Raw genomic sequence first — 24,794 nt, forward strand, 5'->3', positions numbered from 1 at the left:
TGCGATCTTGATCATACCCACAAGTTTTCAACTCATTTTAAGCACCTCAATCTTCTAGTTCCAACTGAAAGAATGTTCAGGGTTGCAGAATGCAGCTTTGATCGAGTAACCTTGGGGGGTATTTTCCCGTGTGCAAGACGCGCCAACCGATCAACAGGCACCGTCCGAAACTTGAGCTTTTAAATCCTCCCGCCAAGTTTCAATAGATCATTCAAGGATGCCGACAAAGGCCAGATATTGTCAATTTTATGAATTCTAGAGTAGATCTGATCTCCGATTTGTATGGCGATAGAGAAATAGGGGATTGTGGTTTTCGACCATTTATATAATATGCAGCTACCGCTTGCGATATATATTTCTTTCTATAGATTGTTTTCTGTTACCGAGACTTATCTCAATACCGATTCGTTTTGACATCGAACCTTACGGAGCATAGCTCTTCTCCTCCCATTACGACGTTTCCTAACGAAGTTTCGTGTTATTGTCAGTAACTGTGTCTTTCCCTAAAAGCATTGTGGGAGGTTCTCGCGCAATTATTGAGGTTATTTTACAACGACATACTAGAAGAAACTTGGCTTCTTCGTGCTTATATTCCTTCTTCATCCCTTAACTACTAGCTCACGCCTTTTAACTACTCTTCACCTCTCTATAACCTATAATCGTAGAAGAAGATATAGAATTCTTTTCTATAATATTCCAATCTTAAAAGAGAAGAAGAGAGAAATCGGGAAAGACGCTTAAAATATACAAAAAAGCTTTAATATTCCTAGACTAAACAGAAAATAAAAAGGGATATTATACAGAAGTAAGAAGAAAAAAAAAAGGGGAAAAAAAGAAAACCTGTAAAATTATGTTTCGAAACAATTCCGAAGAAAAAGAGAAAGGTTTTCTTACCGAAGGTAGATTTCATAATAGATAAGGATAAGATATATATCTAATATTTAGTTAGACTTACTAAATTTAATTTTAAACTTGCCGAAAGATTGGCTTACCTTCTCCTACCTCTTTTTATAAATTCTTAGACGTCTCTTTACAAATACTATATTAACGTTAACTAGTAATAAAGTAAACAATTAAAAGATAAAGTAGCTAAGTATCTATCCTTATAATTCTCCTTATACGCTATAAAACTAATATTATCTCGCTATATATAATCTATATTTATTTACCTTTCTACTATAGTTTTACTCTAACAACTCTCTTTTTTACTCTATTATTATTCGCACCTCTCTATTACCGAAATCTAATTTGTTACCAACTCCTACCCTCTAAAGCTCTCCTCTAAAAACGCGCGTTCCTTTTCTAATATAAGTTATTATATAACCTCCTCTAACTATACGAAATATACTGAAACTAACCCTTCCTTTTATTATATTAGCTAAATAAACAAGAACGGATATTCTTAGTTAACAATACTCGAGTTCTAATAACTACTATTAAATTCAATAAATTAGTAGATATATAAATAAGTTAGTTGTAAACTTGTATTATAGTAAATAGAACACCTAAGCCTACTACGCTATCTAAATAACTTTTTTCCGCTTACAAAATTTAGTCGTATACTCCTCTGACTCACCTAATCCCCATCAACTTCCGCATCCCAGCAAACCCGTAGCAACAACAGTCTGACGCGCCTGTATATTACTCATCCCTCACATTGCTCGAAACAACCACCTAGGCACGTTCTTAATTGTAAAGCTTACATTTCTGTTGGTTTACTATATCTCCTCCCTCTATCTTTTCTTTTTATTTAAATATCATCTTTTACTCAAACAGTCCGGAGCGTACAGGTTTCTAATTCGCGAAAATTCGTCACTTTAACTACACTTACTTCCCACTACTCACTTATAACATCCATCTCGCCAACTTCTCTAACGACGAATTCAAACCTCAAGCGCGCGGACTATAAGCGCATAACAGTATATAAGTTAATAAAAATCATTCCTCCCCAACTCATCCGCCGTACCACCCTAGTCTCTTATTCTACTGCCCCTCTTACTGTTCCCTCTCCACCGATCCCCATCCTTCACACATCCTTCGCCACTTTCCCATCCCTTCACACTTTAAGACCGCCCCCCGCCTATAACTAAACTTCCATATCCCCTGAAAGATCTGGAATTCAGAAACACCGGTTTCGATTAAGCTTTAGACAATATCCTTAATTAGCATAATAAGAACTCTAGAAAGGCTAAAGGTAGGATTGACTTACAATCTAAACGAATGGCTGTAAACCATCCTCATATTTACCTCTTTCTCCCAAGCAGACTTTGATGTCACCGAAACCTATTACACCGCCAAATTTACAACCCTTATTACCTCTTACCGCTACTTACCACCGAAACTGCAACCCTTCTTACCTGCTACCTCCACACACCTCCAAGCCACCACCACATTTCTACCTGAAATGGTTTGTGCTCATAAGCGTACATACTGCCTTGAAACCCTGTTGGTATCGAGCTACGGGATCGCGAACTCCAAGTTCGCACTCGTCGACTTCCTCTCTCGCGAACACGTCGGCTCGCACAACAGATCTAACAAGCCCTAGTACTATTAACAGAAGCGTGTAAAAAAAAGTACTACTCTAACTTCGAAAGCTTAATAGAAGATAATATATATATACCTATACTTAAACTCGATTCCTTCTCTTTATTTTATATTTTACTATTTAAATTAAGAAAAACTTAGAATACCGCTTATTTTATAAAACGAGTTATATCGTTTTTATTTCGTAATAGAGGCTTTGTGTAGACTAGAATAGAAAATAAAGAGATAATTAAATTCTTATATAGGAGCTAGAAAAGAGATAAACTTATCCCCTCTTAAACAACTCTCGCTATACTACCTACTACCCCCTCTATCTATTCCGAACATCCCTCTATAAATACGGCTAACACCCTCTATTTCTACTTAACTAATCATCTAGACACTCAAGCTGCGACTACATATATCGCGGTAAGTCCTTAGCTTACCTACGTTTACAAGTAAGACTGCGTACTTATTTCACCTCGCAGGAAATGTATACGGTAATCCAACTATGTTATCCATTTTACCAACACTCTTTACGATTTTAAAAAATTCGACTTTCCCACCGAAACCGCACTTGTCACCGGTTTCCCGCTTCCCACCTCCCACCTCTCAACCTGCTATACCCCTCATATCTCTCAAGCCACCAAATCTCAGTACCAGATATCAAAAATATAACAATTAATCCAAATGCACTAAACAAAAATTAGAGTCTCCAAAACTAACCACCTATCCTTGACATTCCTCCACGAAGTTATCCACATCTCCAAGCCTCTGCCCTTTTCCTTCCCTTTATCTAGCCCCTTTACTTCCCCCCAAAAGAGAAAACAAAGTCGAAAAGAGCGCTTCTTCAAACATAAACATGTCAAAAGGTACTTAGAGGATCTCACTTTAGTAGCCGAGTCTCCTATACTAAGAAGAATATACAGGTAAATTATGAAAACGATTTAAATAAAGGAATAGACAAACATTTTCTCGTCACTCTCCCTCCCACTACCCTTCTCACCTTCCCTAATCATCCTACCCACTCCTCAATAAAAATCTCAATCCCCTCCTTCCCCACTAGACTATCCCACGATATTTCCAACAGCTAGCGACAATGTCCACATCTCCCCCGCCTCACTACTATAACACCAACGTTCAAACTCCCTCACCAACATCCCCCTCATTTTCTCATCCCAACACACCACCCTTCACTTCCTCTCCCAACCATCTCTCCAACTCTATCACCACCCCCCTCTTCTATCACCGAATCCCACACCACCACCGAAATCCCACCCTTCACTGATAAATTCTTACCTCTCCCTTAACTTAGGCAACGTTCCTAGTTATATTGTAAGATCTTCAGTCATAATGTCTACCGTTCATTTTTTGGTCTATTCGTTCAGTTTACTTACTCCCTTACAATTTTTAATAAACTTACCCATGAAATGAAAAGTGTAATGGGTTCTAGACATTAGAGGGCACTTTTATCCGCACTTTCACGTCCTCAAACTTTCACACCCTCACACATTTACACCTCTCGCACCTTTTCACACTTTCCACACTTCTCACACTGCTCACACTTCTCACTTCACCACTCCCAATTTCCATTTAGTACTCTCAAAATCCATAAATCCTCATCAATTCAATTCAATTCATCTAATTCCACAAAATCACACTACTAAAAGCCACCAGCCCAACCACCCTCTACACCCTCCCCAAACCAAACCAAACCAATCAAATAAAGACGTAGAAAGGGGTATCTATCCATCCAACCAACCATCTCTCCATCCATAATAACCGCCACTTCATATACACAGCTCAAATACTTTCCACCCTCAGTTTACCATTTCATTTCCTCCCTCCTCCACCCCTCGCCCTAGCCGCCGCTAAATTCGCCGTCCCCGTATACCCCGTGGCACTTTCCTTCTCGGTAGAAACAGATCTACTCCTGCCTCCACTGACACTTCCGTTCCTACTTCCACTTCTACTTCCACTTGCACTTGCACTTCCACTTCTCCCTCCTCTGCCCGCATTTACGCCACCCCTACCACCCCTAGCAGCAGCACCACCTCTCCCACGTCCCGCACCCTCCCTATCAGTACTTTTCGGTCTCCCCGGGCCTCTCTGCCCTGGCGTAGCCTTCTTCGTCCCTGTCTTCTCCGCGCTCTTGACTTTCGGTGCCGTACCAGAATTCTTCTTGGCAGGCCCTCCTATCTTCGCCGGTTGTCGATGTCGTTGGCCCGTAGTTTTCTCATTCTCACCAGCAACCAACTCATCTACATCGCCCCCGTCTACCTCAGAACCCGAAGCAGCAGTCGCAGCAACCTTCGCCTTCTTATTCGCCGCAAGATTCGTACTCGAACTCTTCCTCTTCAACGGACTCTCCTGCTCTTCCAACATAGCATCCAAAACTCTCTTGGGAGTCTCTTGACCTTCTAGTCCCTCCTCAATGATAGCTTGCCATTGCTCGGAAGCATCTCCGTCGTTCAAAACATCAGCCATTCCTCCATCATTAGACACCCCTCCATCACTTGCATAAAGCATATCCATCATACTCTGTCGGCTCGGCGGATCTTCGTTGAAAAAGCCCGGCGGAAACTGACCTACATCGTAGCCAGACATCGAGTTTCCAATCAAATTGGGGGCCGGGGGAGCAGAGACTTGTTGCCAATTCGTTACATCCGGTGGAGGTTTTGAGGGATGTTTAGGAGGCATGGAGATACCAAGACCAGGATTCGAGACCTGGACAGATCGAGGAATTCGTGACATACTAATTAAGTTTGGAGACCGTGTCGGCTGAGAATCCTGCGCAGTAATGCCGCTAAAATCAATCGACGGCTGCCCAGCTATGTTGGTACCCCCGCTTTGATTAGAATTACTAGCACCGCACTTGGCCAAGAAATCTTCCAGATTATTCGATAGATTTTCTGATGGAAAGACATTATCGTCGGGAGTAGCATTACTAGGAAGTGGACTTCCAAAACTCGAAAAATGCGACTCTGGTTCGGCTGCTATGCTATGTCCTGGGCTAAACAGAGAACGTGGCTGTTGAGGACTTTTCGCCATCTCCTGGTTCTTCGCTAAATTCATCTGCGCCTGAGCAGCCTGTGCAGCGTAAATTGCTTGAACCTTCTGAAGATTATCATTGAATCCAGGTGACGGAAGATTGTCGTTACTTGATACCGGAACATTGGAAGGGTGAAGAGAAGCTTGTAGTGGGTTAGCTACTTGCTGATTGTTCATGACCGCATTTTGAGGAACTCCACGAGCCATCGCCGCTTTCTGGTGCATCATACGAAGGTATTGATTATACTCAGCTTGCGATGTGAAACGAATGTTTACCGCAGTATTTCGTGCCTGCTGAGCCAATTGCAAATTCATCGAAGCCCTCTGCGCATCAGGTACCCAGCCAACGATGTCACTAGTGTCTTGTACCAAGGCAGGATCAAGTTGACCGTCAAAATTGCTTTGTCCGGGATGACTAGCAGCAATGGGAAGCTCTGGACGCATCCCGTTTGGAAATCCACCTGGACTTTGTGCACTTGCTGATTGCCCAAATACCGGTGTAGCAATTCTTGGAGGAGTCTTTGGTGTAAACGAAACTTGCGACATCGAACGAGCTCGATTGCCATGTGTTTGCTTAAAGGAATTCCAGGCTTGAAAGGGACCTCCATTTTGTTGACTAGGCCTCATTCCATTCCCTGCTTGCCGTGAAGATATCCCTGGTGAGGATACTGGTGTCGTTGCTCTCCCAGCAGTTGGATCTCCCAACGAGTTCTGTGGCGGAGTTGCTCCGTTCATAGATGGACGTCTCACTATACTACCCTTCCGATTCCCTGTATTGTTTTCATATTTTAAAGCCCGCTGAGGCATAGTACCCCAATTACCATCTGGACTATTAATGGAATTTCGCAAAGGGCTGCCAACTCCCCCAGGTTTATTTATCAAGGAAGCATTACTGGAAGTACGTTGGCAATTCATCTGCGGAGGCGTTCTGTTCCCATGTGAAGGTCTGCGAATCATGTTGACTGGTCGGTTACGCGGCGACATTTGGGACGATCCATTCGATCCTGTAGAAACCTGTCGTGTCGACATCTCAGGCTGATTTGGCATTCTAAGTTGTGGAGGACTGCTCTGAGGAAACTGTGGCGAGCTCAGAAACCCAGAAGGAGCCTGTGCCTCGACTGATTCCATCCAAATTTGGTTGGCATTGTTCATAGCTGCCGCTTTCATCGCCTGCTGCTCCGCTTTGTGCATCATTGCCTGCTGGTGGGCTCTGAATTTTCTGAGGAACTCCTGCTCAAGAGGATTCACCATCTCTACTGTGGTACCCATAGACATACTCCTAGGCCTACTTTCATTTCCGCTCCCACTAGCATTTATAGAATGACCGGCTCCTCTTTGCACCATATTATGATCAAAGCTATTTCCAGGAGCAAGTGCTGCAGGACTCATGGCCACATTGTTGACCGCCATACCATTAAACCTAGGGTTCTGGACCTGGGAGGTTTGCAACATTTGAAAATTGGCGTCGATTTGGTCTTCCAAAGCCTGGCTAGCATTGATTTCAGGATGAAGTGAAGCCTGAACGTCCACAGCCGTACTTTGACCCTGCTCACCCGCTGTAGTGAAAGATTTCGTTTGTGGAATAAACTCTTGATAAAGAGTCTTATTTTGGTTTTGGGGCCGAGGTGAAGAATCAGGTTGAGCCAAGTGAAATGCTTCGGGGGTGAAAAGTAGCTGGCCGTTTATGAACTTCATACCGTGTGGAAGCGGTTTTGTCGGGTCTATCCCGCGCGGCCATTTTTGTTTTGGTATGACTAGAGGGGATGATCGCGGTATGATTGTAGGGGATGAGCCTTCTGTAAGATCAATCACCTGTCCGTTTGTATTTTGAGGCGAGGCAGCAGCTATATTCAAATTCTGAGTGGTCAAATTGCCCACCTTCAAAATGTTCGGAGGCTGCTGGGTTGCTTGACGCTGTACTGGTCTCTGCGAAGCTGTGGGGTTTGGAGAAGATTGTATGCCAGCTGATAGACCGAGTAGCAGCTCGTCAACAGACTGATACGCCAAGGAATTGGTTGAGGTAGAAGGAATCTGCAGTGTCGACGAAGTTGTCTGGCTCATCGTCATACCAGATGCATCTTGCATAGACGGCGGACTTTGCAACGCTCGGCGTGCAACGGCGGCAACTGGAGGAGAAGAAGCCGCTCCCGCCTTTAGAGCTTGATTATCGAATGTCTGAGATGGCGTGGAGGTAGCGACCGTTGCTGAAGTCTGAACGGAGGCTGCAGCTGGATTATTATTCTGCGAAAGCTGTTGCTCAGGTGCACTTTGTCCAGGTTGGTTTTGCACAGATTCGACCGGCACAGACAAACTCGCATCCAATTTTGCCTGATGCTCAACAGCACTTTGCGATGGCGCAGGAGTTCCAGTTGTATTGGAATTCCAAGTCACCCCAAACATATTCTCCCATTTTTCCCACTCCCACATTTTATTCTCGCCGATAATAATGTTCGTATCAAAAAACGGATGTTTCTCGTTGTCCAATATATCCGTACCCACAAACTCTGTCGGAAAATTATCCAACCATGGATGATCTTTCCTGCTGACATCAGCTTGCCAATTGAGCTTACCATTCAAGTTCAATTCCTTCACCAACTCCCGCTGGATCTGGATTTCCTCCATGGTGCTGCGACTCTCTCCATATCCATGTGGGTTGTTTCGGATGAATTCTTTGACTTTGTCAAAACCCTGTTTGTCATTGTCCTCCCAGTTTGGCACCATAGATGATGTCCACATGGAGATGAGCAACGCAACAAGCTTCATCATTTTACCGCCTGTATTCTGCGGATCTGGATCCGAGATAAGATTCGATGGAGTCCCAACACCATTCCATATAAGATGTACTTGACGAAGAATTTCTGCCTTCAGCGGCTCGACGAACTCGGGCAGAACAGGGAACTGTTCTAGATGAGGTTGCTCAATTTTCATTCGTTGCCCAAGCTTTTTTAGAACTGCGGGAACTATTTGGTTATAGACGGCTTTTGTTGTTCGAAGGACTTCGGGGGGATACTGAGGAGGACTGCCACAGTCCCAAAACACAGCTCCATTGGGACCGTGGTAATAGGTACCAGCAACAAATTCTGGCACGTTCGCGTGACCGAATAAAGTTTTCTCCGAGTAAACTTTGTATCGGGTTCTTGCTGGGACTGGAATATCCGGGTGTGCTCCAGGGAATTGAAGATAATCTAACTTTTCCGAATACAGACGGGCGGCAGGAAGAAGAGTGCCTTGATCATTGTGCCGAGCTCTTGTATAAAGCTCCCACATCAGTCTAATCATGGCATCTTTCTGTTCTCTATTAAGGTGACCAGCAACTGGCAAAGACCTGCTTGTCGTGACAGAATTGGGTGTAGTGAGACTTGGAGTTTGTTGCGGAACAAATTCAGAAGCGCTTGCTTCAAGTGGGCGTATGTCATCACCCGGGACGACATTTGAGACATTTGATGCTTCTTGCCCAAACTGAACATCTGATATTCCGTTCGTGCACGCGTTCCCAACAACATCCCCCTCCTGCGACACTTCTCCGCCTACATCTTCACCTTCGCGCTCCAAACTACCAGGTGGTGAATTCAATCTGTTCCACTCCTCGATCATAGATATGTCTCCTGAGATGATATGAGACATACTATTGGATTCCTTATGCGGCGTCGCGCCGCTGGTTGCGATCTTGGACAATCTCTCAGGTGAAATAGATAATCTGACAATTTTTCGCTCTGCGGAGGCGGCTTGCGATAGGTTTGCGAAAACTCGCAACTTTTCGGGAGGCAGTTTCAAAATGATCGTGAGATTCGAATTATCGCTGGAGGTTGACTCGTCGCGCTTATGATGAGGTTTGGGTGGAGTTCGTAGTGGATGTGGATTGTCGATGAAGCTGAACCTCCTGGGAGGTGCAGAGAGACCAGACGCGTTATAAGGTGATGGCCCGTCTTGAGATGCGTCGGTGAAATTCAACATTTCGGAAGAGTGAATGGGTGTCTGTGAACCCTTGGGTGGAAGATCAGCATTGGGTGTTGAAGTGAATTTGAGTTTTGAACCTGTTTGTTTACTCAAATCACGCGCAGCCCCATCATAGCTGCCGCCAAATTCTCCCACTTCTTGTACTGGAGGTGGACATAAGTCTATTATGTTTGCCAAATCCCGAATAGTATGAAGGGAACTTGAGAATTTGTCGACATTGTCTGCGTTCGTAGCTGTAATGTTTTTGAATGGATTCCTTCCCAGACTACGCTTCGACCACGATATTGACCCAGAATATGCCTTCCGCATACTACGAAGTGAGGAGCCCATGGCCATACGAGATCTCGACGATCGCTTCTATATGAACCATCAGTTTCAAGACACATAGAAATTCTCTGATCTTATACCTTCACAGCGTCATCCTCTGCGGAATTTGGATTCGACCTTTTGGGCGCTGAGACCATCAGGATAACATCTGGTATACGACCAGGTCGCTTGAAATCAGGTTGTGGAAGTTTTGACGGTGTATGTACTCTTTTGTCGTCTGCTAATACAACCTGCCGACGGACTTGTTGAGCAATAGCCTGTTCCGCAGATCCTGGTGACGGTCGCAACTCGATCGCATGCTGAGCCTGCTCAATCGATTGCATTACTGGTAGCGCAGCAAGGTAGTATACTGGTTCATGCTCGCGTTCGCCTTCCTCGACATCGCTTTCTGGGGCACAATCATATATCGTAACGAAATCCAGATCATTCCACGTAAACCTCACCCCTTTGTATGTAATCATGACCAAAGCAACCGACTTAACGATATCACGATGCCATCTATTATAGCCATGGTACTGCAAATACCGGAACCCATCTTGCACATCCCGCACCGAGAGACAATATTCAGTAGGTCTTGGAAGTTTATCGAGATTCCTGAGGTGTGCTGCGGTAAGTTTTTTCGGATCTTTGTAACCGTAGTCTTTGTCTGTTTCGACTTCGGGCGAAGAAGTTCGGCTTGGAGATGCCACTGAATCCAGCTCCAGCTGCTCGGATTCAAGCTCTCGTATTTCATCTTCGAGTGCCACTACGGCTTTGCGAAATCCAACTTTCCTGGATCTGTTGAGATTGTCGATTTCTGTGTGGAGCTCTGTCAGTCTGTCTTCATAAGCTTCTTGGCTATGAAGCATTGATCCGTTCTTCTGCCGAGAACTGGACGACATTTTCTTCGGACCTCCTCTCATTGCAACCCGATATGCTTCGTGAGCAGCCTCAAAAGCCAGATGAATCCTTTCTTCGTTGTTAAAAATGTCATAAAAGTGATTTAAATCGCCTTCTTCCAGCTGTAATAACTCGAACACAGCTTCATTGTTCGGTTGGTTTATAAATATGGTGCGGTAAATGAGGAATTTCAAGCCATTGTTAAGCTTAGCCCAGTCCATCTGTCGCACATGTTCCTGAGCAAGATAATAGATCAGATTGTGCTCAAATTCGAATCCCAAAAGTTACTAACCTTGAGAAACAACCTTTCCATCACACCTCCGTTCCCATCCGGGAGACTCCGTCTCGCAATCGCCTGATTGTCATCCAATCTTATAGATTGAAGAAAATGCCGAAACCTCCTCTCCATGCCTATCTCAACCTCCCGGGCTGTAAGCTGCGGCGAGTCCGCGAAAAGCTCCTCAATCATGTTGGCAGAACTCGGTATCTTCTCCGGTAAACGTGATCTATATTCGCCGCGCTTCAATGTAGGAAAGCAGGCTGGTGGTAGAGTCGGATCGAAACAATGTTCATGGGCAAACTTCGCAACTTCGAGAGGGAGACAATCTGTATCTGGAACTTCTCGATATCGACCTGGCGGATTTGTTTTGTCGCGCAGCTGCATGTTGACAACGAGGTCTGGTTATTCTGCCATCGATATCCCAATTTCACTGGGCCTTTGGGTCGTTTTTAATTCAGATTCTGCTCACACCACGTTCTTTTGTAAACTGTTAGCTGTAAGCTGCTGTGACGAATCATAGATAGAAGATGCGGCATAAACCAAAGTGCGGAGTCCCGTGTAGATGATGGAGAAATGAATGGCAAAACTATGTCTGTCAGGAATTGCAGATGGGAAGAATTGCGATGCGTGAGCGTTCTGTATGTGGTGGTGGTGAGGTCGTCAGCCGAATTGATATTCGAGGAAGGAAGCACTCTGCTCGCCTCTATTCACCCCCGAGGTGATTTCGGCGATAAGCCGCCAACCATACTCCAGCATTCAACTTCCTCACTTTCAATAGATTCAGCGTATGCTAGTGTAATTTACTCCTCCCTAAGGAGGTAAACACGGAAGTCGGGCAGCCCTGAAGCCAAGATAGACAAACTCATTTGGACTTTTTAGTCTAAAGCCACTGTTGGCTGATGCATCTGGATGACCTTATGTTAATTACAAATTCGAGCCTCCAACTCTGCGATATAAGGGAAATCGGGATAGCTCCCTCTCCATCTGTGTATCATAAGCATTCTAAACAAATGTGTAAAAGGGATGTCGCTCGAATATGAAACATCAACAACACTCACTACACTTTATTCATTCATATGAACAACAAAGCCCAAGAAATGGTAAAAGATTCCTTTAATCAATACTGACTCCATCAATTGTGATAACAAACGCCTACACCTTTGAGGTGACCTTTCTATGTATGCAATTCGCATACTGCCCAACGCCTAGGGTATTTTATAAACGCCATGTATAAACCACAATTCCAAATACTGAGTACCACAATTGCCCGTGTTTTACCTCTCCACACCAACTTTTCAATACACTGCACACACTGTGTTACATTGAACTGTACAAATACCGCCACTCTGGTCAATAATCAGAAAATGGAGCGAAGGTAGACCGGTTGCCGAATCTTGCAACATCATCGTCCATGTCGATATCCATATCATCCTCGTCTGCATAGTCATCTCTTCGACGTTTGGCTACCGCGGATTGGGTATTGCGTGGGAGTGTTGTACTTGCTCGAGCCAAAGCCACTGACGATTTCGCGCTCAGTAGTTCTTCATAACTCTGGAGGAGTGCTTTTAACCCGTCGTCGAAAGATACACAGAATCTTTGTGATTGTAAGAATTGAGTGGTTTCGATCATGCTCATGCTGAAATTTGACATGATGTATGCAGCCACAACTGCGGCTGAACGTTCGCTCCCAGACTCACAAAAGACCAGCACTTTCCCAAACATACAAGTTGGATCATTTTCGCGTTGGCGATTCATATGGATAAGATGATTGTTGATGAGTTTGACTGCTTTGGGAAATGTTGCTATCAGCTGTTGGTTTCCTTCCACGTCGACATGATCTGATGCAATGCCCAATTGGTTCGCAGTCTTGGCGCCACTCAATAATCGCGCTTGTGCGGTCGCAGTATTTCGTATCGCAAGCAATAGTGTGATATTGTTCTCGCGGACGTACTCGATATCTCGGGCGGCGGAAGATGGGCCGAGGAAGAGGAATGGAAGAATCTTTTGGGCGTTTCGGCGGTCCTCGTATTTCCAATCTCGGTTTGGCATAGCACTGAAGGGCCCTTTCAGCAGTTCACCCAATACTTGTCGCTCTTCTTCACTTTCTGCCGATCCGTTATAAGAAGCAATGTGCAACGGACCGTCCTCATCAGGGATCGAAGGTATGTGGATGTGGGGTGGTGAAGGTGGCTGTCGATAGTTAGGATACAAATGCGATCAAGGAAAGATGATGACTTACAGCCCAGCAACGGCCTGCCGTCGCAAAGCTTCCAGTAATATGCGAGATGGATGAGATGTTGGACTCGAACTTCGAAACAAATCGTGTGGGTTGATGAGTTTCCAACATGGTGCCTGTTTTTAGAATGCGACTGGATGACGTATTTTAATGTTGATGGGCGCGACTGCTGTCGCGTAGAAATCTCGCTCAAACAAATAATAGCACGAGTAACGGAGAAGAATTATATGATAACCCCGTTGGATGGCAAAAAATGTCGAATGAGGATGGATGCCATTAACACAGAAAGTTAGCAACGTCCTAACCGCCTGGGCTAGGCTACGAGGCTGTTGGAAGTCGAGAGCAGTCCGTGCGCAAGCCGAGGATTCCCCGCGAGGCTTCAGAAGTGGGGAAGCGCTGTTCGAGCCAAGCACTCCACTATCAACATTGTGTCAAGAATGGACCAGAACAACAGAATGAACCCAATGGACGGTTTACAGACCACAATTAAGTATCTTGTCACCTAATATTTGCTTGAAGGGCCGTTTCCCAAATTTGCCATGTTCCGATCAAACGCAGCTGATGACCACTCAACACTCGATTCACTTTCTCCTTTCCTACCGAAGAGTTTATGTCTGCTGAAAGCGATTTGTCCTTACCGGCACCCAAATCTCCCGCCTATATGAATTGCCGCTGGAGTTGTTGAAATGGTGGAGGTCTTTCTTTGAGAACTTTCCTGAGTTGAGCAGTTCCGCTGGTTGCATCGCTTTCGAATTCAAGGCACAGCTTCGAATCAAAATGTATCTCCGTTTGATACATTGGCTCTCCGCGCCTTTGCTGCATTGCAATCTGTAGAATTGCAACAAACAAAAAGCTTAGAGCAAGACAAGCGGAGAAGAGAAAGAATATGATATGTTACCTAACCTACATCATAGGGAGGCTAACTGTTTATCAATTCCCACAGCATGAAAGCAGTATCAACAAAATAGCTGTGACCCAGGAAAGCATCACAGGAACCCAGTGATCTGGTCAGACGTGACCACCTACCTATTCGTACTCCCACGTTCTAAATTTGGTCTTCGAAGGCGAGTTGCGGTTTCCTGCGCCGGCTTAGCTTCTGCGCGACCTCGCGTACTCGCCGACGACGGCAATGTTGGGAACCTGGCGCGTGCCTAAACTCTCGGAGTATTCGCTGATACTTGGAGTTGGAAGCGTGGGACCTTGGCGTTGGTATGTCTGAGAGAAGTCAGTTGATAACCGATGTCAAGTGGTTCTGGGTTGTTGGGGGTTCAAGACCAGATGCTGAAAACAAATAATGAGGAAACGTGTTTTGGTGCAGAACAGGGACTTTTCATGTACGCCATACCCTTCCAAAGGCAGCCATAAGTTACCTAGGTATGTCACAAACTCTTTTGACGTAGTGATATTCCCACTCAAAGTTCCTCTTCTGCAGTCAATCTCGAGAGTGGTTTCCACTGCACCCAGAGTTTCTCAGATAGCGGGGTTAAATGCAAGCTTTTCTGATAGAAGGAGTTTCGGCCTCGAGAAGTAATTTGAAAGCTGTCATAAGGATGTGCTGGTCGACCGACAGACGGTATTCCGCCGTAGATACGTCGACGAGGGTTTCAAAGTAACCAAGGGCATACAAACATCAAGCAGAAAGCAAAGCTAATATCTCGGGGACCTCTTGCCAGAGGTAGTGTGAAACATAAACAAACACTTGATATCAGTCCTCATTGAGCCAACAACCTCATCCAGCATCCATATCCAATTCAATCAAGCCATCCACTCGGGAGCCCATCCGACCATGCCAGTCTCATACTAGCAAATCCAAAAGTTCCAAAACTCAAACCCAAGCAGACGGCTCAACCACTACCTACCATCATCCCAGTGTAACATGTACTGTACACCAGGGACAGGTGCACTCGCACACCGGAACCACGAAGCACGCACATGGTTCCTGCACCGTCATATTATCTCAGCCAGGCCCAAACACAGCAGTAACTGGTCACTGGCCAGCGATACTTCATGTAACCATCTTCTCTGGCGTGTATCGAAGCTAGGTGGGTTGCTGGGTATGTAACCTTGCGACCCGTCCTCACGTGTTTGTGGGGTATTCGATACCAGTACCCGTTTTCAGACAGGAACGTGAGTAATGTATAATAAGCAGATGTTTGATGTCGATAAGATGCGGTGTAACAAGAAACGATGCGTTTGTCTGTATGGTGCTGCGCGGCTGTTGGTGAGTGAGAAGTGGGAGAGGAGGAGAGGAGGAGAGGTCGTCGTTACAATCAAATGTGGAGCGAACGCCTCACCCTGCAAGTGTCTTGAATCCCGGGGGGCACAGCACAAGAGATGTTGGTTGATCTACCGCCACGCCGTAAGCCACAAGAGAAGGGCCTTCGAGGCGTTTCGAATACCAGCAAACAAGAATAATCAAGATTTCAAGAGTAAATTAAATAGAGAGAATATGGAGATGTGAATTCATCTTGGTGAGCTGCAGACAGCCTTTTCCTCTGTGTACCGACCACCACATGTCGTTGGCGTACAAACGGAGCAGCTGCATGCGCAAGGGTCCGCGTGGCGGATTCTGGTAAAACCGCTTTAGAACTCGGGATTGCCATCTAGAATACAAATTACAGGTCTAGGTAAAGGTAAGCTATTGGTTATGGTGTAGTTGTGCTGACGAAGGTACGGCTGAGTTGGGGTAGTACGAGAGGCATCTATCAACACGAGGGTAGTAGATACGAGTTGGTGATAAGGTTGGAGGCAAAAGAGTCGAATGAGAGATATGTGTTTTGTCTCTTGAGGCGCAAGAAATGATTATAACGGCGAGTGATAAGGGGTGATAAGAGACTGAAATGGGAATAGGCAAGATACATTGCATTTAGAAATCTACGAGATCACCGAGCACGAGCATGAGAGATTATGGACGGCGAGGCGACTCCTTTACGTCCTCGTACGGAGTACCATAGGTTGCACAACCACCCGATCCAGATATCAAAAGCCTCATCTCATCGCTTCCTGAAAAAGCAAACATCCCGCACAAAGCAACATTAAACAAACGGCCTTTGCTATCATTTTGACGCATTCAAAATACCCTCCAACTCTAACATTATCATCATACGTTACATACACACCATCCCCCCCCCAAGCCATCCATGCAACCAGCCACCGGCGTAGGGAAGCCATTGCAGGTAATCCGTGCAGGCCCCCCTTATTCCTCACCACTCAGAACCGCAGACCCAAAGCGGGCCGTCATGGGTGCCGTGCGGAGAAGGGCCGTTTTGGGGTCCAAGTGGGGCACGACGTTATCGCTACTGCCCTTCCGTCGAGCTTGAATGGTGGAGAGCAGGAGGGAGAGCTATCGCTCACGTGCTTCACGTACATGCAGACCAGACCTCACCTTTTGTTATATAGCTCGTGCGTCCGTCGTCGTGGCGCGAGTAATTAACTGCTTCTCGTTCTGAGTAGTGTTGACACGAGACGCGCCGTCAATGTTGACTTGAGAAGTACCATATCGTATCCATTTGTTTGTGATTCATTGTGGTCCATCACATTCACCCGATCCGATCCTCGTCGCGACCTCTCACCAAGTCTGGGTTAGCTAGCTGTCGAGTCAGATACGAGCTTCCCCGCGTCAGATTCCGACGAAAAACAGCTACATTAGTTATCAAACACCTCGACATTCAATCCTCCATCAAACTCACACAAACACCATGGCCTCAGAAAAACCAGAGGTCCCCGTGACCGACACCCACATGGGCGACATGAAGGAACCAACACGAGTCGAATCCGATTTAGCAGACGAACACGTCGTGGATGGACCAAGACCGACGGGGTGGATGCATCGCGAGCGCAAGATTGGGAAGTTCTCGTTGAGTTGGTACGCGTCGCCGCGGAGCCAGCTGTTGATGGTGTCGTTTGTGTGTTTTTTGTGTCCGGGCATGTTTAATGCGCTGGGTGGCCTGGGAGGTGGTGGGAAGACTGATGCTACGTTGGCTGATAACATGGTGAGTCAAAAACTTCACTCAAAATCAGTTGGATGGGAAATGCTAACGTGATCAGAATATCGCGCTTTACAGCACTTTCGCCGTGTTTGGTTTCTTTGGTGGAACCTTTGTCAATTATCTCGGTGTCAAGGCGACGCTGAGTTTTGGTGGAATCGGGTACTGCATTTATGCTCTGAGCTTGCTTCTCTCGGTTCACTTTAACGTTGGTGGATTCAATATCTTTGCAGGTGCGCTTTTGGGTGTTTGTGCTGGTCTGTTATGGACAGCTCAAGGAACCATCATGATCTCGTACCCGAAAGAGGAGGATAAGGGAAAGTACTTTGGTATTTTCTGGGCTATTTTCAATTTGGGTGCTGTTATTGGAAGTTTGGTAAGTTCTCAGCCTTTCTCAAGCTGTCTCAGTGAAATTTGACTGACTGATTTCAGATCCCTCTCGGAGAGTCAATTCACACCAAAGACAACGTCAACGTATCTGATGGCACCTACATCGCTTTCATCGTTCTCATGTTCTTCGGTGCTGTGGTCGCACTTCTCCTCTGCAACGCCAAAGATGTCGTCAGACGTGATGGTAGCAAAGTTGTCCTCATGAAACACCCAACATTCATCACCGAATTCGTCGGTCTCTGGGAAACCCTCACATACGAGCCCATGGTCGTTCTCCTCTTCCCAATGTTCTGGTCTTCAAATTGGTTCATCACCTACCAAGCGAACGGTGTAAACAACGCCTACTTCGCGACCCGTACCAAGGCACTTAACAACCTCCTCTACTACCTCGCCCAAATCATCGGTGCATTAGGTTTCGGATACGCCATGGACATTCAAACATTCCGTCGTACCACCCGTGCCAAAGCATCTCTCATCTTCATCTTCACCCTTACAATGGTAATCTGGGGAGGTGGTTACGCATTCGCCAAGAAATTCAATCGCGCAGATGTAGACAAGAAACTCCACCCAGACTACGTATTCATGGATTGGACCACCGATGGATACGTCGGTCCAATGTTCCTCTACTTCTTCTACGGCATGTACGACGCCATCTGGCAAGCATCCGTCTACTGGTAAGTCTCTTAACTCCCCTCCCGTTCCCCACCTCCATTACCACCTCCTAACCAACTTTCTAGGTACATGGGCGCCCTCTCCAACTCCGGCCGTCGCTCTGCAAACTACGTCGGTTTCTACAAGGGCATCCAATCCGCCGGGGCCGCCGTCATGTGGTCCCTCGACAGCCACAAACTCGAATTCATCAAGGAGTTCGCCTCTAACTGGGCGCTTCTCGCTGGCTCTCTCGTCGTTGCAGCCCCCGTCATCTGGTTCAAGGTCACGGATCACGTTACCATTGAGGAGGATCTCGCTAATACGGATGAGACTATTGCGGATGTGTTGCCGAGTGGACATCCGGAGAAGACGGTTGTTTAGTTGATCGATCGGTGCTTTTGTTTTTAGTTTTGTGTGGATACCCGGTGAATAAGGGAGGGGATCTTGTTTGCTAAGTGAGGGGGAGGGGGAATTAGCTTTGAAAAGATCGTGAAGAGGTAGCAATGATATGGAATGGGGGATTTGAGGGACTGGGGGGATTCTGAGGTGAATGGAAAGGATGTTAGCGGATTTAATGATATGATATTAAGGGTTGATTGATACCAAATGCACATTACCCTTGGCATCGCTAGTAGAGCTTGATTTCGTAGTCTTTATGCGGTACTTGATGCGCTAACTTGTGACATGAGGTCACGATTTAAAGCACCAAATCATTTTCGTCATGGAAGCCACATTATCCACGCAATTGTATTAGTCCACCGAAAAACACATTCTCATTTTCCCAGACATTCTTCAAGTCGAACGATTTTGTGTTCAAGTCTACTTACCAAACTTCAAGACTTCTATTCCTAGTTCTTAAATCTCCAGCGGCTCTTACTCATCGCACTGCCCCTCTTTATGTTGCGTACAGGGCTGGCGGGTTGCTGCATCCTAGCTCGTTATGCTAGTTACTAAGATTGGTTTGTGAGAAAAGAAACTAAGCACGTGGTCCCTTTTTCTAGGGATGTGTGGAGGTTGAAATGGCTGTAAGTAGTGAGTGTACGATGGTTTATATTATACAATATACTCACTTCATTCAACAACGTCTTCCTTCCGCTCCATTCAAACAACGACAAGCTTTATTTGACCTATAAGCAGGGGTATTCAGCTAATGTAGCTCCATAGGCCATATGTGCCACAAACCCGTCTCGAAGAGAAACGTTCTAAGTAATGCAGATCCACAAATAAAATATCTTCGCTACTTAACGACCGTCTGCGTAGTACCCTGGCAGAAGCGAAGAAACCGCATGATCGAATAAAGCGAGTACGTCTCTCCTGCGCGATGAGAAAGCGGACGTAAGTTGAATCCCTTTCGCGTGCATGTATCCACGACAGTTGCTATATAGGATCTTGATTGTCCTCCTCCTTCTTAAAGTCTTGGCTTCTTTGTTGATGTGTCTTGATCTTTGTGCAAACATAGATGGACGCACTTTATATTTGGTATAAGGTCTAGGTCGCTTTATGCGTATCAGTACAGGAATTCGAGCTCCTAAATGCCTTTTTGCACGTTCCCAGACGGCTTTGCGAGATAATTGCATATGTTAAATCCTTGGCTGAGATATTTTCGCTTCGCCTTTGACGAAGGAGAGAAGGTTGTTCGTTCTACTTAGAACCCAGAATGTGTAATCATGCGACGATCTACGCTCTTGTCGCTCATCTCCCGACTTAACTTCTTTGATTTATGAACATAAAGTGCTTTTTTAAATGTCTATTCCTTTGTAATTGTTCACTAGAATTATGTATACCTCCTCTATCCCCCTCTACCTATCTTCTTACAATACAATCCCATCATATCCACCAATGCCACCTCAAACCCACCCTTTCCACAACAACAACCACACCTCCCCCCAAGACCATCTCCCCAGCCCTCTATCGAAAGCAGAAGCTGCCAAAATATCCGCCGTCTTGCCTCGCCAACGTGCAGCCGAGGAATTATTTAATAAAAGACCGTTTAACAGCCACTCCACCCTTCGCTCTATCCTCCAAACCACGCCCGGAGAGCAAGGTCAAGAAGAATGTGACGTGGGATCCGTACCTTCTCCCTAGTCCGGAGGTGTTGTGCAGACCTAGACGCTTGACGACTGGGAGGTTGGAGGATAGGGTGGATCTGCGGCTTGCGATCCAGCGGGATGTGTTTGAATCGGTGTCGGAGAGGGGGAGGCGAGAGAGAAGGGAGAGGGATAGGTTGCGTGGGAGGGAGGGTCTGGATGTACTGGTGAGGACCTGGAGAGGGAGGGATGGGGATGAGATGAGGAGGTTGCGTAGGCAAGAAAGGACGGCGGAACGGGGGGTGGAGGTAAAGGGGGGATGGGGTTGGTGGTGGTGGGTGGTTGTGTTGGTTTTGGGGGGGTTTTGGGGGTTGGTATGGTGAGAAAAGGGGATGGGGTTTTGGGGATGGGGATGGTTATGAAGAAACTTGAAGAACGAACAGCGTTTTTGCATCTTCTTATCCCCGTTTCAAACATTCTATGTTATCTTCTTCGTCGCTCCATTCACGTTCTTTTACTCGAATATGAGATGTCAAGGTGTTTATTTTATCTCTTGTCATGTCAGGTATCTGGCATTCATGAATGAAAGATCTGGCTTTCATTCTTAGGTTAGTTTGTGCTTTAAACTCTTATGTCCTTGTGATTTAGCATCTCTCTAGATAAATACCTCCTAATACCCTTAAATCGCCGTACAAAATCCATCGGTATTATTCCTACCTACCGAATCTCCCACTTTCATCGAACCGCCTTTAATCCTCTGACTAGTGTTTCGGCCAAAAATTATGAGATTGAAGAAATGCGAGGGATTCGTACGCACACGCAAATAATCAGCGACAGGGAAGAGGAGAAGTCAAAACTGTACTAGACGAGGGTTTTTGAAACTTGATTAGAGGGCTGAGGCTCCTCGGCGTGTAGGGCTAGGGAGGTGGGGGCGTTGTTGGGTAGAGGAGGGGATGAGAGATGAATGGTGGAAAGAGTTTCGTGTGAACTGCTGTGGATATAGAGGTTATTTGGATTCCGAGAGATGGTAGGTTGGTCTTTTAGTGAGGAATTGACTGGGAACACGATTCATGTATGATGTCGCTGAGAATCTTGTTCTTTGTTGTCTCTCCATCAGTGCTTTAACAGTTTGCTATAACTTGTGTTCATTCTTTTCCCAACAGTGTGTGATAATTTAGAGGACACTTTGAGTAATCTCCCAGTCATTCATCTTATCCATTAACGTGCGTTGTCTAACTATGAAAAATGCGAATGTGTACTTTTTAATCAAGTTCTGTTTTCACAACCAGACGTAACTGGGAGGCGTTAATCAACACAACAACCTTTTTTTTAATCTTAAAACTTTTCCACGATGATAAATTTCAGCTGTTTCTCTGTTCATATTGTCTCACCTACGACCCTATTTACCATTTATATTCTTCATCCATCATCCATCGTCCGTCTATCTATTAACCACCCATCCGCTCATCATCCCAGCGCATGAGAATGAAACCCCAGAAACGCGTGCGTTTCGCGTCCGGCCATCTCCTTGCTCTGGAACCGAGACCACGTCAGAGAGAGGGTGCACGAAAAGGGATCTTGAAAAATGGAGATAGGGTGAGAACAGTGCAGATGTGGGGGATGGGGGTTGGTGAAATGGAAGCTGGGATTTTGGGCGTGGTTGGAGTGTTGATTGGGGTGGTTGGGGTTATTTGGTTACAGGGTATGAGATCATGAGCGTAGATGAGTCTCTAGAATACTTATGTGATTTGATACGGACGTGGTTAAAGATAAATGGGCAGGAAGAATACTTATTAGAAAGACGAATGAGATAGAATGAAGATTATCTTGCCTCGTTGTTTTGGGAGCTTTGATAGTGAGATTCTGGTAAACGTGACAAATGAGAACCCTAATGAGGCCGGTTTGGCTATTAGAGATTACTTTGCTAGTTTAGGATCAATGCTTGGGTCCGGTCGTGATTGAGCGGTCATGGGTGTGTTATTAGCTTTCTGGGTTGCGATGAACATAGAAATAGTGTCTTGATAATGAGGATGTGGAATCGAACCTAAACCTCAATATTAACATGTCTTCTCCCAGCGATATTCTCTTCACAAACCTGAGACATTAACATATCAACAACGTACCTTAATAACACCTTTCCGTAATTCCCTTTTCTTTAATCCTCTCTTCCCCTCCTTTGAACTTTTTACATCCTTCACTGCTTCTCACACAGCATTTACACAAGACTTACGAAATGTCAGAACACGATCTCTGGACCACCATCCCGTTGCATAATCGACCTCTTCCGCAGGAACGCGTTCGACGAAGGACGAGAGAGTACGGCACCGGAAAGATAAACAAAGAAGAAGTTGGTGTTTGGTGTGCGGTGTTACTTATCGTAGGGGTGGTGTATGGATGTGTGATGGGTTTGGTGTGGATTCTTTGGGGGTTGAGGAGTCGATATGTGTAGGGGAAACGGTTGTTCGGTGGTAGGTTGGTGGGGGTTTAGGGGATGAATCTATATGGATGAAAAAGGTTTGGTAAGGAAGTTGAAAAACAAGATGTGGCGGGGTCTTATATGTGTTGAAAATGAAATTCGTTGGATTCGTTGATAGTTTTGAGATTGAGGCCAGGTTCTACCCTTCTAGCTATCCTGGAGATTGTGTTACTTTAAAAGTACGTGGTGATAATGAGAATTATCCGATTGTTGAGTCGATGTTGAAAAAATAGTTATCTCGAGGGGATTAGATTATTTATTTCGGTGCAAGCATAAGTGATGTCTTTGATTCTGTCATGGGAATTTAGTTGAGAAAGGAGGCGTTGTCTGTTTTGTTTCCCCTTTTCCAAGCTCATCGCCAAGACATCTCGAAGCGAGCAACAACAGCTTCAAATCCGAAGTTGACCCGGGCGTTCCGAGCCACCACCACGACGTCGTAGCTGTCGCAAGCTCCAAGGTTTAGACACACAGCTTCACAACACCACACCACCACATCCCTCGAGCTTCCAAAACCCGACATAATATAGCAGCGTCTCTCAATTCCTCTTCCGCCTGCGTTTCCGCGCCTCAAAGTTAACCCACAACTCTTCACAGCCTACACCCACCCTCCTGCCTCGACCATGGCGCCCCAGAAAATCGAACAAGCGGAAATAGAAAAGTACTGGGAAATCTTCGCCTCATTGTCGCAGGGCGGAACACATCTTACGGGGTCACAGGCCGCGCCGGTACTCAAGAATTCACATCTGAGAGATGATCAGCTGGAAAGGATTTGGGATCTTGCGGATGTGGATGGAGATGGGAATTTGGATTTCGAGGAGTTCTGTGTTGCTATGAGACTGATTTTTGATCTGGTTAATGGGGTGAGTGATATTTTATTCTTCGGTTGGGTGTGGGGACCGGGAATTGCGCGGGAGGAGAGGTTCGGAGAGCAGATGTTGGGAGAGGAGAGACGAATGAGAGAGTAGGTTATTAAGCGTATGCTGATTTGGATAGGAATACGCGGATGTACCACCACAATTACCAGACTGGCTAGTGCCAGAATCGAAAGCGCACTTAGTCCAGGCGAATCGAGCGCTTACGGGACGACAAGTACAATTCGAGAAAGTGGAAGATGATGATGATTCGCCTGGTTTGAAGGATGGTTTTGATTGGTATATGAGTCCGTCTGATAAAACAAAATATGAGGAGATTTATTCTGCGAATCGAGACGGTAGGGGAGATATTACTTGTAAGCGAACATACAGCAACATATCTTACGCGGGCTAATTTGGACAGTCGAATCATTAGACACACTCTACTCCTCCCTCGACGTCCCAGACACCGATATCCGAAGCGCGTGGAATCTAATAAACCCCAAACAAGCCCACGCAATCTCCAAAGACGCCTGTCTAGCCTTCCTCCACATCCTTAACAACCGCCACGAAGGCTACCGAATCCCCCGCACCGTCCCCCCCTCCCTCCGCTCCTCCTTCGAACGCAACCAAATCGACTACCAAGTCGACAACCAACGCACCTCCTCCCCAGCCCAGAAATGGGGCGCAAAAGGCAACGAAGACACATCTACAGGCCGCAAAGCCAAATTCGGTGAAACATATCTAAGTCGTATGGGTGTTGGGTCGTCGTATCGACCTACGGGCACGGATTTTTCGTCCACGAAAACAACGGAGGATTGGGAGGAGGTGAGGCTCAAGAAACAACTTGCGGAGCTGGAGGCGAAGGTTGAGAAGGTGGAGCGTGCGGCGGAGAAGAGGTCGGGTGGACGGAGGGATACGAAACCGGCGTTGGTGAAGAGGGAGTTGGAGCAGTTGCTGGATTATAAGAGGAAGGAGTTGAGGGAGTTGGAGAGCGGTGAGGGGAAATCCGTGGTGGGGAAGGGGCTGAAGGGGTTGGAGAAAGAGATTGAGGAGGTGAGGGAGCAGGTTGATGGGTTGGAAAATCATGCCAGGGAGAGGGAACGGGTGCTTGAGGGGTTGAGGGGGGAGATTGATGAGGTGAAGGTTGGGCGGTAGTG

General features: G+C 46.0%; 4 protein-coding genes across 4 annotated transcripts; 2 read left to right on the forward strand and 2 right to left on the reverse strand.

The window, feature by feature from the left end:
- Window positions 1-4,356: 4,356 nt before the first annotated feature.
- GLAREA_04123 (uncharacterized protein) lies at window positions 4,357-11,401 on the reverse strand (the record flags this gene model as incomplete). Its single annotated transcript, XM_008084376.1, has 3 exons — window positions 4,357-9,888; window positions 9,939-10,973; window positions 11,030-11,401. The coding sequence occupies 3 exons, from the start codon at window positions 11,399-11,401 to the stop codon at window positions 4,357-4,359; spliced, it is 6,939 nt and encodes a 2,312-aa protein (XP_008082567.1).
- Window positions 11,402-12,367: 966 nt separating this feature from the next.
- Window positions 12,368-13,364, reverse strand: GLAREA_04124 ((Phosphotyrosine protein) phosphatases II; the record flags this gene model as incomplete). The annotated part of the gene is made up of 2 exons (XM_008084377.1): window positions 12,368-13,207; window positions 13,257-13,364. 2 exons carry the CDS (start codon window positions 13,362-13,364, stop codon window positions 12,368-12,370), a joined length of 948 nt encoding a protein of 315 aa, XP_008082568.1.
- A 3,587-nt stretch (window positions 13,365-16,951) lies between these two features.
- On the forward strand, window positions 16,952-18,661 carry GLAREA_04125 (MFS general substrate transporter; the record flags this gene model as incomplete). Its single annotated transcript, XM_008084378.1, has 4 exons — window positions 16,952-17,245; window positions 17,301-17,615; window positions 17,672-18,303; window positions 18,367-18,661. The coding sequence occupies 4 exons, from the start codon at window positions 16,952-16,954 to the stop codon at window positions 18,659-18,661; spliced, it is 1,536 nt and encodes a 511-aa protein (XP_008082569.1).
- Window positions 18,662-23,403: 4,742 nt separating this feature from the next.
- On the forward strand, window positions 23,404-24,792 carry GLAREA_04126 (EF-hand; the record flags this gene model as incomplete). The annotated part of the gene is made up of 3 exons (XM_008084379.1): window positions 23,404-23,643; window positions 23,777-24,011; window positions 24,059-24,792. The coding sequence occupies 3 exons, from the start codon at window positions 23,404-23,406 to the stop codon at window positions 24,790-24,792; spliced, it is 1,209 nt and encodes a 402-aa protein (XP_008082570.1).
- Between the last annotated feature and the right edge of the window lie 2 nt (window positions 24,793-24,794).

This window comes from Glarea lozoyensis (genome assembly GCF_000409485.1).
Source record: "Glarea lozoyensis ATCC 20868 chromosome Unknown GLAREA2, whole genome shotgun sequence".
NCBI lineage: Eukaryota > Fungi > Ascomycota > Leotiomycetes > Helotiales > Helotiaceae > Glarea > Glarea lozoyensis.